Source organism: Bufo gargarizans, chromosome 11, assembly GCF_014858855.1.
Source record: "Bufo gargarizans isolate SCDJY-AF-19 chromosome 11, ASM1485885v1, whole genome shotgun sequence".
Classification (NCBI taxonomy): domain Eukaryota; kingdom Metazoa; phylum Chordata; class Amphibia; order Anura; family Bufonidae; genus Bufo; species Bufo gargarizans.
Window position 1 is genome coordinate 7,522,996 of NC_058090.1, and position 13,252 is coordinate 7,536,247.

General features: G+C 45.6%; 1 protein-coding gene across 1 annotated transcript in view; it reads right to left on the reverse strand.

Annotated features, from left to right (window-relative positions):
- Positions 1–13,252, reverse strand: part of CCDC88C (coiled-coil domain containing 88C) — a 75,157-nt gene that overhangs the window by 20,925 nt on the left and 40,980 nt on the right. Inside the window, 9 exon segments of the mRNA XM_044271609.1 lie at positions 424–513; positions 614–759; positions 1,725–1,911; positions 2,501–2,644; positions 3,703–3,980; positions 5,496–5,657; positions 6,664–6,825; positions 7,339–7,480; positions 8,279–8,406. Of these exon segments, the coding sequence (XP_044127544.1) occupies positions 424–513; positions 614–759; positions 1,725–1,911; positions 2,501–2,644; positions 3,703–3,980; positions 5,496–5,657; positions 6,664–6,825; positions 7,339–7,480; positions 8,279–8,406 (1,439 nt within the window).

Genomic DNA, 13,252 nt, shown 5'->3' on the forward strand with positions numbered 1-13,252 from the left:
CCCCACAATATACAGTATACCGCTACACTGTGCCACACAATATACAGTATACCGCTACACTGTGCCACACAATATACAGTATACCGCTACACTGTGCCACACAATATACAGTATACCGCTACACTGTGCCACACAATATACAGTATACCTCTACACTGTGCCTCACAATATACAGTATACCTCTACACGGTGCCACACAATATACAGTATACCTCTACACTGTGGAGTCTGTTCTATAAGCACCATTGTTTTGTGGCGGCGGACAGAAAATAATCTGGAAGTGCCCCCCCGAGACCAGGCTCTGGATCCGCCACTGTGTCACCGTACCCTGACTGTCAGCAGAGATCTTAGATCTTGCTATTGAGGCGCTTCTATCTCAGTTCTATGCGACATATGGACCTGACAACGATCGGTAACACCTACTTCTTGGGCGCAGGGTCATAAAATTTATACTGGTCCATTATTTTCTCCTCCAGTTTCTCCTTCTGTCGTCTTAGGTCATTTAATTTATCTCTATAAGGAGGGGGAAAAACAAAATGTCACATGAATAGTACCAACAGTGTGCAACAGATTTCGCATTGGGGGCCATGACCTCCAAGCTACATGCACCTACATGTACTGTTTCTGCTCCTCGTAATAATGCTCTTTACTCTCCATACTAGACTCTAGCAACATCTGGTTCTGCTGATTCAGCATCTGGATCTGGCTGAGCAGGTGGTGGTTCTCCTCCTCTAGATTACGTTTCAGACGGCTCATCAGCTGCAAGCACACAGACAACGTGACAGAAAATCTAACTTCATTGCATGTAAATCAATTATACGTCTGGATTTAAAGGGAAATAACTAAAGCACAAGAGCGCCACCCAGTGGCCAGTTGTGGAAATAACATAATTGGGGGTGCTCTTGTTTAAAGGGGATATCTAGTTGCTTATTTTCCAGAAACAGCTGTAATATCAGTCCTGGGCTGAACGTTTCTGGATAAGCAAGAAACCCCCTTTTTAAACAAGGTTGTCTGAATTATATAAAAACCCTGTAAATGACCTAAAATGGGAATGCTCAACCTGCGCCCCCTGTAGCTGTTGTAAAACTACAACTCCCATCATGCCCTGGTGCAGTCCTAAAACAACCCACATACTCTGTATGACAGATCTGTAATGGCTTGCACTATACTATTATAATGTAGTTTATCCGGCATCGTGAATGCTATAAAAAAAATTAGAAAAAAATCCAAAATTGAGGGTTTTTCGCCTTGCCACCACAAAAGAAAAAAAAAATAGCTTTTTATCCCATCAAAAAGTCTTATGTAAATGGTACCAATGAAAACTACAAGTCGTCCTGCAAAAGTGAAGCTCTCACATAGCTTCTTAGAAAGAGAAATAAAAAAATATTCTGGGTCTTGGGTTATTGTCCAAGAGTAATACAAGTAAATTTTAAAAAAACTCTGTAATCTACCATCTGATCTATTTATCTAATCTGCCTATCTTGCGGTAATCGTACTGCCCGAGAGAATATAATTGTCATGTTATTTATGCCGCAAAGTGAATAAAGTGAAAATTTACTATGTAAAAAAAAAAAAAAGACAACACCCCCCCCCCCCCCCCCCAAAGAAAAAGTTAAGTTAATAAAAGTTACTCAGTGAGTTTTGGGTACCCCAAAATGGTATGTTGGGGGTTGCAAACCACATCCGTTTTATACATTGCGGTGCAATCAGCGGCCTCGTCCTACCTCACAGCGGTTGTCCAGCTTGGCGAGACTGATGTCCATGTTCTGGTGCTGCTCCTTTAACTCATCAAACTTAGCCTGCCATCGGTTCAGCTCCATCTGGGCGTTGTTCAGCGAGCTCTTCGTATCCTTGGTGTGTTTGTGCAAAGTGTTATATTCTTCTTGGAGCTCTCCGTGCAGGAATTTCAGCCTGTAACGGGACAAAAAAAATATATAAAAAAAATTGGGAGTTGAGCCAAATTCTATTCTCAGGATAGAGTATAACCATCTGACCCACTAATCACGAGAATGGTGGTCCCGTGCCCCCAGATAAATAAAGAGCGGTAGGTCGCTTATGACCACTGTCTGTAAATTAATTGTCAATGGCACTGCCAGAGATTGCTGGAGTACACTTGACTATCTCTGTCACTCCGGTAGAGAGGACCTCCATTCTTATGACTGCAGGAGTCCCCCCCCCCCCCAAACTGCGGCCCTTCAGCTGTTGCAAAACTACAACTCCCAGCATGCCCAAACAGCCTACAGGTATCAGCCAACAGCAGGGCATTGTGGGAGTTGTAGTTTTACAACAGCTGGGGGGCCGCAGTTTGAGGATGCCGGTCTTAGTCTGATCTGATGTCTGAAAGGAGAAGACTTCAATTGGATGTGTACAGGGCCACACACAAGAAAGGACTGCAACCAAATCAGAACAGGGAGCAGAGGGACTGGAAAGCAAATTTAGAGCATCAGGCGCCATAAAGTGCCCCCCCTCCCATTACAGAAACCCCGACGGCTGCTCTCACCTCTCAAGCTCTTCTTGTAGCTTCTCGTTCTTGCTCGCAGCCAAGAGGTTCTTCTTCTTTTCCTGCTGCAGCTCTTCATTCTCGCAGTTTAAGGCTTTGTCCTGTTCCTCCAGCTCTGCTTTGTAGCGCAGCAGATTGTTGTAGCTGCAACAAGACAACAACAATTTATCAAAGATAGAAACTCAGTGGCCTCGAGCCCATCAGTGTGGGATTAGCCAGAATCTCATGGATCGAAAGCATCAATGCTGTCCTCTTCACGCAGCTGAGGAGTTGTTACAGTGTATCGTTGTAGGTAAGAATTATCAGCCTGAAGAAGTTCAGGACAGGAGAAAGATTTAATGTTGTGGTTGATAATTGCCTGCACTAATACACTGTTACACACTGCAGCTGTATAAAAAAAAAAAGTCAGGGTGAGTTTTCAGCCAGTGGCTGCGAAGAATGTTTCTGTTTAGTGACAGCTAGCAGAGATCTTGAAATAGGGAGAAATTGAAGCTTATTGTAAGGGGACAGAGATTCCAGTAGGATCATGGGTCAGCAACCTCTAGCACTCCAGCTGTTGTGAAACTACAACTCCCAGCGTGCTTCATACATTTCTATGAGAGTTCCTAGAACAGCAGCAAAGGCATGCATGCTGGGAGTTGTAGTTTTACAACAGCTGGAGTGCACGACTCCTGTCTTAGGTACTCGGATTTATCTATGGGGAATTTTTTTATGATTGTATTTTACTCATTTTGGGCTACAAATTATTATTATTTTTTTATTGATCTTTAAAAAAAAAAATCAGCTGCTTAAGGGTTACAGGGGTTGAAAATAAAAATCTGACTGACTATTTGCAACCTGTCACTTAGTGTTTTCCTTAAATCCGGTCATCTGACAGCTCATGTAGAGCTCTCATCTCTGATCTCCTGACCTAAACACTCATAGCTCAATTTTTATCAAACCGTTTAGGAGGTCAGGAGATCAGAGATAGGAGTTACACACGAGCCATCAGATGACGGGATTCAAGGAAAACAGAAAGTGACGGCTTGCAAATAGTCTGCATTTTAACCCCTGTATCGCAAAAACGGCTGAACTTTTTTATTTTATTTATAAAGACCAGTATGAGTAAAATGCAAGGTGTCCATAGCCTTTAATTGACAGGTCAGAATTTCCTAGTTAAATCTTTCCTGCTGCGCTCATCACCCAGCTGCCTATCTCCTCACCTGTCCTCCAGGCTGCGGTACGTCTGCTCCAGGCTCTTGTGCTGCGTCTTCAGGCAGCTGTGCTGACCGATGAGCCCCTCGTACTCCGCAGACTGGCGTTCGTACAGGGACACCAGGTGATCATGGTCTCGGAGAAGCGCATCATGGCTGGCCTTGGCCTCCTCCCTCTGGCGCACCACCTTCTCATTCTCGCCCTCTAGGGTGGACAGCTGGTTCTGCAGCTGGGAGATCTGGGATTTTAAGGAAACACTTTGGGAAGCAGCCGCTGAGCTCTCGACCTGAAACCAAAAGATGAATGAACAGGTTTTAACCCTGCACACAAACCTTTACCCAGTCAAGTATGATCTCTACGATATGCAGTCCCTTAAAGGGACCCGATTTGATACATATGCAAATTACCCTGAGATGTGTCCTGTCCCTGACTCTTCTCACACACAGGACTCATCTCAGGTTAATTTGCATATGTATCAAATCGGGTTTTTTACACAATAAAAGCACACAGAGCTATGGGGACTGGGTATTGCGGATGTGCTAGCGGCCATCTAGCAGCCCATGTCCTCAGCTCTATACCCAAAATCATGACGACAGGTTCCCTTTAACCCATAATGGCGTTATGCGTCTGCGCGCATATGGAGCGGGCCAGGATCGCCCCAGTCATTTAACCCCTCAGGTGCTGCGATCAACGCTGATCACAGCACCTGTGAGTAAAGGCAGAGGGGTGCGGCTCCCTCTTCCTTCCGATTGGAGCCCCAGCAGTGAAATCGCGGGGCTCAGAGCGGTTGCCATGCCAGCTTAGACGCTGCTGAAGCCATCCAGGCCTGCCATGGCATTCTCCATACTGAGGCACATCTCAGAAAGGAGAGTGCAGAAACCCTATTCACCCTAATAGATCTCTATAAGGGTGAACAGGAAAGGGTATCAAAAGATCCTATGTACTAGACCCCTAAAAAAGTGAAATTTCAATTTAAAAAAAAAAATAAAAAATGTAAAAAAAAAAAAACATCAATATATAACATATAGGGTATCGCCTCATCCAAAAATGTCTGAACTATTATAGAATATAAAAAACATTCCTGTGCCTTGAACGCCATAATGGGAAGAAAATGAAAAACACACGAATTGCCATTTTTTGTCATCTTGTCCCCCCCAAAAAATTTATCAAAAACTCTTACATACTACAAAAATGGTACCAATTAATCTACAGTTAGTTACGCAAAAAACAAGCCCTCATACAGCTCTGTAGACCAAAATATTAAAAAAAGTTATGGTTGTCAGAATTTAGCGGTGCAAAGAAAATTTAGATTTTTCCAATGGTTTTTCTTTTTTAAAAAGTAGCAAAACAAAAACAAAAAACTGGTTAAGTTTGGTATCGGCGCATTCGTATCGAGACGCAGAATAAGTATGTCAGGTCAATTTTAGTGCACAGAGAACCCTGTGATGTGAAAGCCCCAAAAACCTTGAACGGAAAAATAAAAAAAAGTTATAGCTATTGGACAGTGGGGGAGGTAAAATCCAAAATGTAAAAAAGGGAATAGGCCCAGTCTTTTATTTTGTTTAAACACCTGCATTTATTGGAACTAGGCTGAAAATCTCCATTTCCATCTATACCAGGGTACAGCAACCTTCAGCTGTTAGACTACAATTCTCAGTATGCACACTTGCTCTGCTGTTCTCAAAACTCCCATTGAAGTGACTTCAGCATGCTGGGAGTTGTAGTTTAACTACAGCTGGAGGTTGCTGACCCCTTGCCCCCCCCCATGTCCTCCTTGTTTAAGGATGAGCGAGCAGCTCACCTGCAGATTTGCAGTCTGCGTCTGCAGAGTCGTGTTGTTTTCTTGCAGGAAAGTGATTTGTTTCTGCAGCGCCCCCCACTGATTATTTAGGGAATGGTTCTGGGTCTCCAGATGCCGCAGTTGCTCTTTCATCAGCTTCTTCTCTGTCTGTAATGCAGCATTCTAGGTAAGAAAAAGTAGAGAAAAATATCAAGTGAGAAACTGGTGGACAACGGATTAGGGCATGGTCACACATAGCCGATACGCAGCAGATTTTTCGTCTGAATTTGCAGGCGGGAAAATCTGCAGAATATTGCGGTAGTGGCAAAGTGGACCAGAATTTAACAAACTTTCATTCTCAAAATCCACAGCAAATCTGTAATAATATTTTTTTTTTTAGTTAAACACAGACGTGCCCTTTAGCTTTATTCGCAGGAGGTATGGAGTAAATTTCTGCACCAAAAAGCGCACGGAAATCCACAGTGCTGTGTAGCTTGGAAAACGTGGACGGTGTCTGCACATTGACTAGGGCTAAAGCCACAGGCGGACAAGTGGCATGCCAAATCCCGGGGAAAAAAAACAGAGGGTCGGCCTTTGTTTTCTGCAGTGGATGTTTTCACCGGAAACCTTAGGGCGTGTTCACATGACCTAAACTTCATGCGGATTTCAGCATGTATTCCACACTGAAATCTGCTTGTAAATCGCGTCAGGAATCCATGTTGTCCTTCACGCCAGGGCCTGAAATCTGTGTCAAGAAGTGACAAGTCACTTCTTGATGCGAAATCCATGCAAACAACGCAGCCGGATAGCCCCACGCAGATTGCCCTTGTTAACAAACTGCAAATCCATGACAGATCGAAGAGTCAGCCCTGGATTCCATGGTAAATACATACATTGGATTCTTCTGACATATTTTTGGCTGTGTGAACATGCCTTTAAAGCCCATCTGTCAGCAGATTTGCACCTGTTACATGTGCACTTGGCAGCTGAAGGCGTCTGTGTTGGTCCCATGTTCCTATGTGCCCGCATTACTGAGAAAAATTATGTTTTATTATATGCAGATGAGCCTCTAGGAGCAACGGGGGCGTTACCATTACACCTAGAGGCTCTGCTCTCTCTGCAACTGCTGCGCCCTCTGCACTTTGATGGACAGGACCAGGCCGGTGCAGGCTCAGTATCCAGAACTTACATCCCGCTCCAGCTCGATGGCTCGGTCCTTCACCTTCCACAGCTCTCGGGTGCTCTCTGGCTGCCCGTTCTCCAGGGTCTCCGTGTTGTGAATGGTACGCCCATTTCTACTGCGAGAGTTCTGGACTGCGTTCTCGTTTTGCGTCTCAAGGTTTTGTTTTAGCTGAAACGATGGACAAACCAAAATGTAACGGCCATAGCAGCAAAGTGCAAGAAGATTGCTTACGACAGAAGGGTCACACTGCAAATTGTTATTCATGCCTGCCTCCCCCCCCCCCCCCCCGACAATCTACAATCTACAATCTGACTTTAGTCTTCTGCTGTAGAGTGTGTGGCGCTTTCTCACGCTCTGCTGATGGCGATGGACGGTCCCTTCCTGGTGCTGATTATATTTCCTGTACAGACTGCAGCAGGATATTAATCGCTGATTGCACTTTCATCTGCAGCGTTTATGTTTCACATAAAGAAGTTACACAACTTTCCAATATACTTTGTATTCCATCGGCTTACTATGTTAATGACATCTCCTTGCTGTCAATGAATGGAAACAGGTTGATAACCTTTCGGGTCTATAGCCTCAGCAGGGCATCCCAATTTGAATGTTTATATACTGCTTACAGTCAAAATGTCATAATTATGGCAAAAGACATAAAATGTTTAATCTTAAGCTTCTTACCACATTCAGCTCATTCTGAAGTTGCTGATTATGGTTCCGAACCTCATCCACCTGAACCTCAAGCGTCTGAATTTTACTTTCTTTTACAGCCAAAGTTGTCTTTAGTGTTGATTCAATCTTATTTTCCAGAACCCTGTATTTCCTGTAGAAAACAATAGAGAGAGACAAACTGATCATTTATAAGAAAAGTATTCATGATATTGTATGTAAATGTCTCAGGAGGTTATATCAGTACTGGAGCGTTATAAGAGGAGCGGCTGATATCAGTCACATAGGATGTAATTTCTCTGGAGGTTATATCAGTGCTGGGGCGTTATAAGAGGAGCGGCTGATATCAGTCACATAGGATGTAATGTCTCTGGAGGTTATATCAGTGCTGGAGCGTTATAAGAGGGGCGGCTGATATCAGTCACATATGATGTAATGTCTCTGGAGGTTATATCAGTGCTGGAGCGTTATAAGAGGAGCGGCTGATATCAGTCACATAGAATGTAATGTCTCTGGAGGTTATATCAGTGCTGGAGCGTTATAAGAGGAGCGGCTGATATCGGTCACATATGATGTAATGTCTCTGGAGGTTATATCAGTGCTGGAGCGTTATAAGAGGAGCGGCTGATATCAGTCACATATGATGTAATGTCTCTGGAGGTTATATCAGTGCTGGAGCGTTATAAGAGGAGCGGCTGATATCAGTCACATAGGATGTAATGTCTCTGGAGGTTATATCAGTGCTGGAGCGTTATAAGAGGAGCGGCTGATATCGGTCACATATGATGTAATGTCTCTGGAGGTTATATCAGTGCTGGAGCGTTATAAGAGGAGCAGCTGATATCAGTCACATATGATGTAATGTTTCCTCCTCTCTCTCAGGTCAAACCCTCTGTAGGCTCCAAAAATATTCCACCAGTGCCAAATCTGAGTCATATAGGGGGTCACTTACTTTTCGGCATTACTGTTCTCATCCTGCAGCATTAACTCTTTATTTAATCCGATCTTCTCCAGCTCCAAGCTCAATTTGTCCAACTCGCTCGACATTTGTTGGGTTTTCAACTTTTCCAATACCAGATCCTGTATAGATGGATATATGAGTAATCTGGGGGCAGTGAATCTCTAGAACCCCACCCCATTCAAATGTATAGAAAAGTAGGATTTTCGTCTTACCTGTAAAATCTTTTTCTCGCTGAGTTCATTGGGGGACACAGAAGACCATGGGTATAGCTGCTGCCACTAGGAGGCGACACTAAGCAAAAAAGTGTCATCTCCTCCTCTCAGCTATACCCCTCCTGCAGATACTGAGCTAATAAGTTTGTACAGAAGCAGTAGGAGCAGCCAGGAGCAAACAATAAAAAGTAAGAATGGTGAAGATGGGTCAGAATCAAGAACCTGAGGGACCCATCAAGGAGAGCCAGCAATGTACTTACGGGTCGAGAGCTGTGTACCCCAATGAACTCAGCGAGAAAAGGATTTTACAGGCAAGACAAAAATCCTAGTTTCTCGCTTGTATCATTGGGGGACACAGAAGACCATAGGATGTTAAAGAGCAGTACCATGGAGAGGGAACAAGACCAGAACGAATCCAAGGCCTGTCATAAAGGCCCTGCACAGAATTGCGGGGGGAGGACACACCCGGACCCCTGAAAAAGGACGAGAAGAGCCATTCCTAGGAAGGCCAGCCTCAGAGCATCTAAATACCCAGATGCCCCGGCTGGGCAGAAGAACAACAGTCCCGGGGACATAAGCCACGGCTTAGGAGACTTCGGAAAAAGTGGAGCGCACACCGAATATCCACAAGATGGACAAGAATGAAAAAACAAGTCAGGTGCCAGAGCAAACGGAGCGACTACGGAATATACCGGAGAGAGAAAACATAGTCTGGGCCCAGAAGACTTCTAAGGAAGGGGATACCCAAGGAAAAGACCCCTCTAGAGTGATCAACAGTCATAACATGGCCTGAGAAGAAAATGAACTGAAAATGGTGTCTGGATACCAAGGGTCAGAGGACTGCGGAAGTGACAAATCTTGCCCCTCCCCCATGGGGGAAGAAGTAGAGGTGACAACCCCCAACTCCATACCAGGCTGTCAAAGGAGAAGAGCACTCCAGCAGAACCATTAACAAATCAGGGCCCGAGAGCCTGGATGTCAGGCATGACCATAGCCCATGAGAAAAGAATATAGAGGGAGAGAAGAGACACAATGGGAACAAGGCAGTGACACAGACCCCCAAAAAACGCAAAAAAATTGGGGAGTAACCTGGTAGGAAAAGAGTGTCCTCCGGGATAAAAAAAAACAGTCCCCTTTAGACCTACGGCCAATGGGTTTGTCTCATAAGAATGTTCCTCAAGGAGAATGACAATGTGGTAAGTAGAGACATGGAGAGGAGGATCCTTCAGCTCCATAACAAGAGATGAGAGAAGCCGTCTGATACCTATGGAAGGCTGCCTGGACTGGCAGACCTAACCAGGAAGCTAAAGAAAAAGTACAGAGGCCAAGGGAACAGGTAGAAGCAACGTACATGTCTGAAAACATAATAGTTGCGTAAACCCATCAGACACTATCGAGCGCCACTACGGAACCAACTCTGCCCTAAAGAAGAAGAGAAGGAGGCTATGAGAGAATGTATGAAACGCCCAGACCAGAACCAGATATGGGATAAATACTGCAGCCAGGAAGGGAGTGCGGACGTTCGAACGCCACAAAGTCCCAGAAAAAAACGGTAACGGAACCATACTATGCCACGCAGATACTCCACAGCAGAAAGGGGGCCTACAAGAACCCAACAGCTATGGAAACTGGCCAAGCAAGCAGAAACAGTATCTGGGGAAGTGCAACTACTCGCCTTGCGGAAGGGGAGAAGTAGAAGAGGCCGATACGGTTCAGTAGAGAACTAGAGTAAGTGGTGACAACAAGGACAGTACGACCGTTGTACCCGGTGAGGGAAGCAGTGCAGACAACTCACAGGAAAACCCAAACTTCCACAAGGAGGGAACGCTGAGGCTGTCAACGTGGCAGATGGTAGAGGCAATGCACGATATGTGAAGGGAACAAGGCGCTAAGCCTGCGCCACAGAAATCGGTAGGTTATACCAGGTACAGAAAACCGCACTAGTGCCCACCAGAAGTGAGAAAACCCATCACCCATGGGCATGGGCATTTGACCAGTGCCATAAGGAATAAGTGAACCTATCAGCCACCGCCTCAGGAACACCATACATACCATGCCTGGTAAATGTGTTGCAGAAAACTGCACGAAATGCCAGGGTTGATACCCCACATGGAGGAAGGGGGTGCGGCAAGAACCTCTGGTGCTGCGCCCACTGACAATGCGTCCTGTAAGCCAGAACCAGTGACTGTCGGGATTTAAAGGAAGAACGCAAAGACTCTCCCTGGGAAGCCACGGAACAGGAGTAGCCCAAAAATCTATGGCCAGTGCAAAGATTGCCTCATATGGGGGAGGCCATACCAGCACCCATGGCCTCTCCAGAGGGGGGACTCCACCTTAAAATAAGGTCAAACAGCAGTAGCTAACATGAACTGTTGGTAGCACAATACTCCACCGGGGAAGGAAGAAAACTGGAAATCCGTGCAGACGTTCCACCTACTGAAGGAGTGTGGACGCCAAGTGTGCCAAGGAAAAGCAACGAAATTAGAAAGCTCCGCATGGAGACTCAAGGCACGAGTAGACGCATGTCGTGGGTCAACACCCTGGAAAGACAGAGGCTGCCACGTAGGCGCCCGAGCCCAATCCATACAATGACTACCTGAGGAAAAGGGTAGTATGAAAGTAGTCACAGTATCTCGTGGTAGTGCCAAAATACCGCCTATGACGGGGGTAAGGCGATTGTCTGTGTCTAGCAAGGAGACCACCCTTTGAACGGGATGGAATGCGACAAGGGGATAATGCGATAGGGTGGAGGATACTAAAGGTAGTGGAAATACTCCGCCTTTGGAAAGAGGGGAGCCCGACAAGATGTACAGTATCCACTGGAAGAACAAGTACCACTGGTTGTGGAACTACCCCGCCGATGGAAGGAGGGTAATGCTACAGGATCTTACAGTAAGCAGGTGTGGTACCCATCTCCACCTAAGAAAGATGGATAATGTATCAGGATAAACAGTTTCCAGTGGTAGTGGAGTTACTCCGATGACGGAAAGAGGGAAACCCGACAGATGTACAGGGTCCACTGGTTGTGCAACTACTCCGTCAACAGAAGGAGGGTAATGCAACAGGATCTACAGTATGCGATTGTGGTGCAACTAGTCCACCTATAAAAGGTGGAAATCCAACCAGACAGAAGATAACCAGGATTAGTACAATTACTCAGCCTGCGGAAGGGGTAATGAGACAGAACATATGGTCTCCGGTGGAAGTGCAATTACTCTGTCTAAGGAAGGAGAGTAATGCTTCAGTCTGTATAGGATCCAGTGGTAGCGATATTACTCCATGGAATGAGGATAATGTCACAGAATGTACAGTACCCAGTGGAAGTGTAAATACACCCACTATGGAAGGAGGGCGATGCTACCGGGAATATATGATCCAGTGGTAGTGCCAATACTCCACCTATGGAAGGAGGGTAATGGTACAGGACGTACAGTATCCAGTGGTATTGCTAGTATTCCGCCTATAAAAGGACAGTACAATACTAGGTGTATGAGTGTTTTGGCGTTTGCTGGGTGCCCGTCGCTATCTGCTCGTTTGTCCATCTGTTTATTCGTATATCTGGATTTCGCTCCCCAGGCTATGTGGTGTTCGTTGCCGTCTATATCTAGCTATGGATACAGTTTCTGGGTTCTACATGTGGAATATGTCTCGGTTGGTTGTCCCGGGTGGGGGGGAAGTTGGGTTGTGGAGTTGCTATTGAATTCATATTTCATTACATGTTCTGTAATGTATGTATCCCTTTCTGTTTATTGCGATGGGGATTGCTGGATAAATCCACTACCTGTACTTAAAGGGTTTCTACCACTTCGGTTTCACATATTTAGCTGTCAGACACTAGCGATCCGCTAGTGTCTGCTCTGGCCAACCATCCTAATATAATTGCTTTTGGGGCGGTGGTTTGGCTAAAAAAACTACTTTTATTAATATGCTAATGAGCCTCTAGGTGCTATGGGGGCGTCATTAGCACCTAGAGGCTCCGTCTACCTTTAGAAACTGCCGCCCCCAGCGCGTCCCTCCAGCCCGCCCATCTCCTCCTGAATGCGATCCTCCTTGTGAGCGCCTGTATTCGGCGCATGCGCAGTAAATGTCTGACAGCTTCCCTGCTCAGACATCTCCACTGCGCCTGTTCCTCGGAGCACTATGGCGTCATCGCGCAGGCGCAGTGGAGATGTCTGAGCAAGGAAGCGGTCAGACATTCACTGCGCATGCGCAGAATACACGAGGATCGCATTCAGGAGGAGATGGGCGGGCTGGAGGGACGCGCTCGGCGGCGGCAGTTTCTGAAGGTAGACGGAGCCTCTAGGTGCTAATGACGCCCCCATAGCACCTAGAGGCTCATTAGCATATTAATAAAAGTAGTTTTTTTAGCCAAACCACCGCCCCAAAAGCAATTATATTAGGATGGTTGGCCAGAGCAGACACTAGCGGATCGCTAGTGTCTGACAGCTAAATATGTGACACCTAAGTGGTAGAAACCCTTTAATGTCTTTAAAAGAAAATGTTTATTATTATTGTTTTTCAATAAATAAATAAAAACATCTGATTAATAAAAAAAGAAGGACAGTAATGTGACAGGCTGTACAGTATCCAGTGGTGAAGTAAATACTCTGCCTATGGAAAGAGGCCTTGCTACCGGATGTATAGGGTCCTATGTGCGAATACCCTACCTATGAAAAAAGAGCAATGATACAGAAGGAATAGGATCCAGTGGTAGTGCAAATACTCCGCCTAAGAAAGGAGGGTAATGCTACAG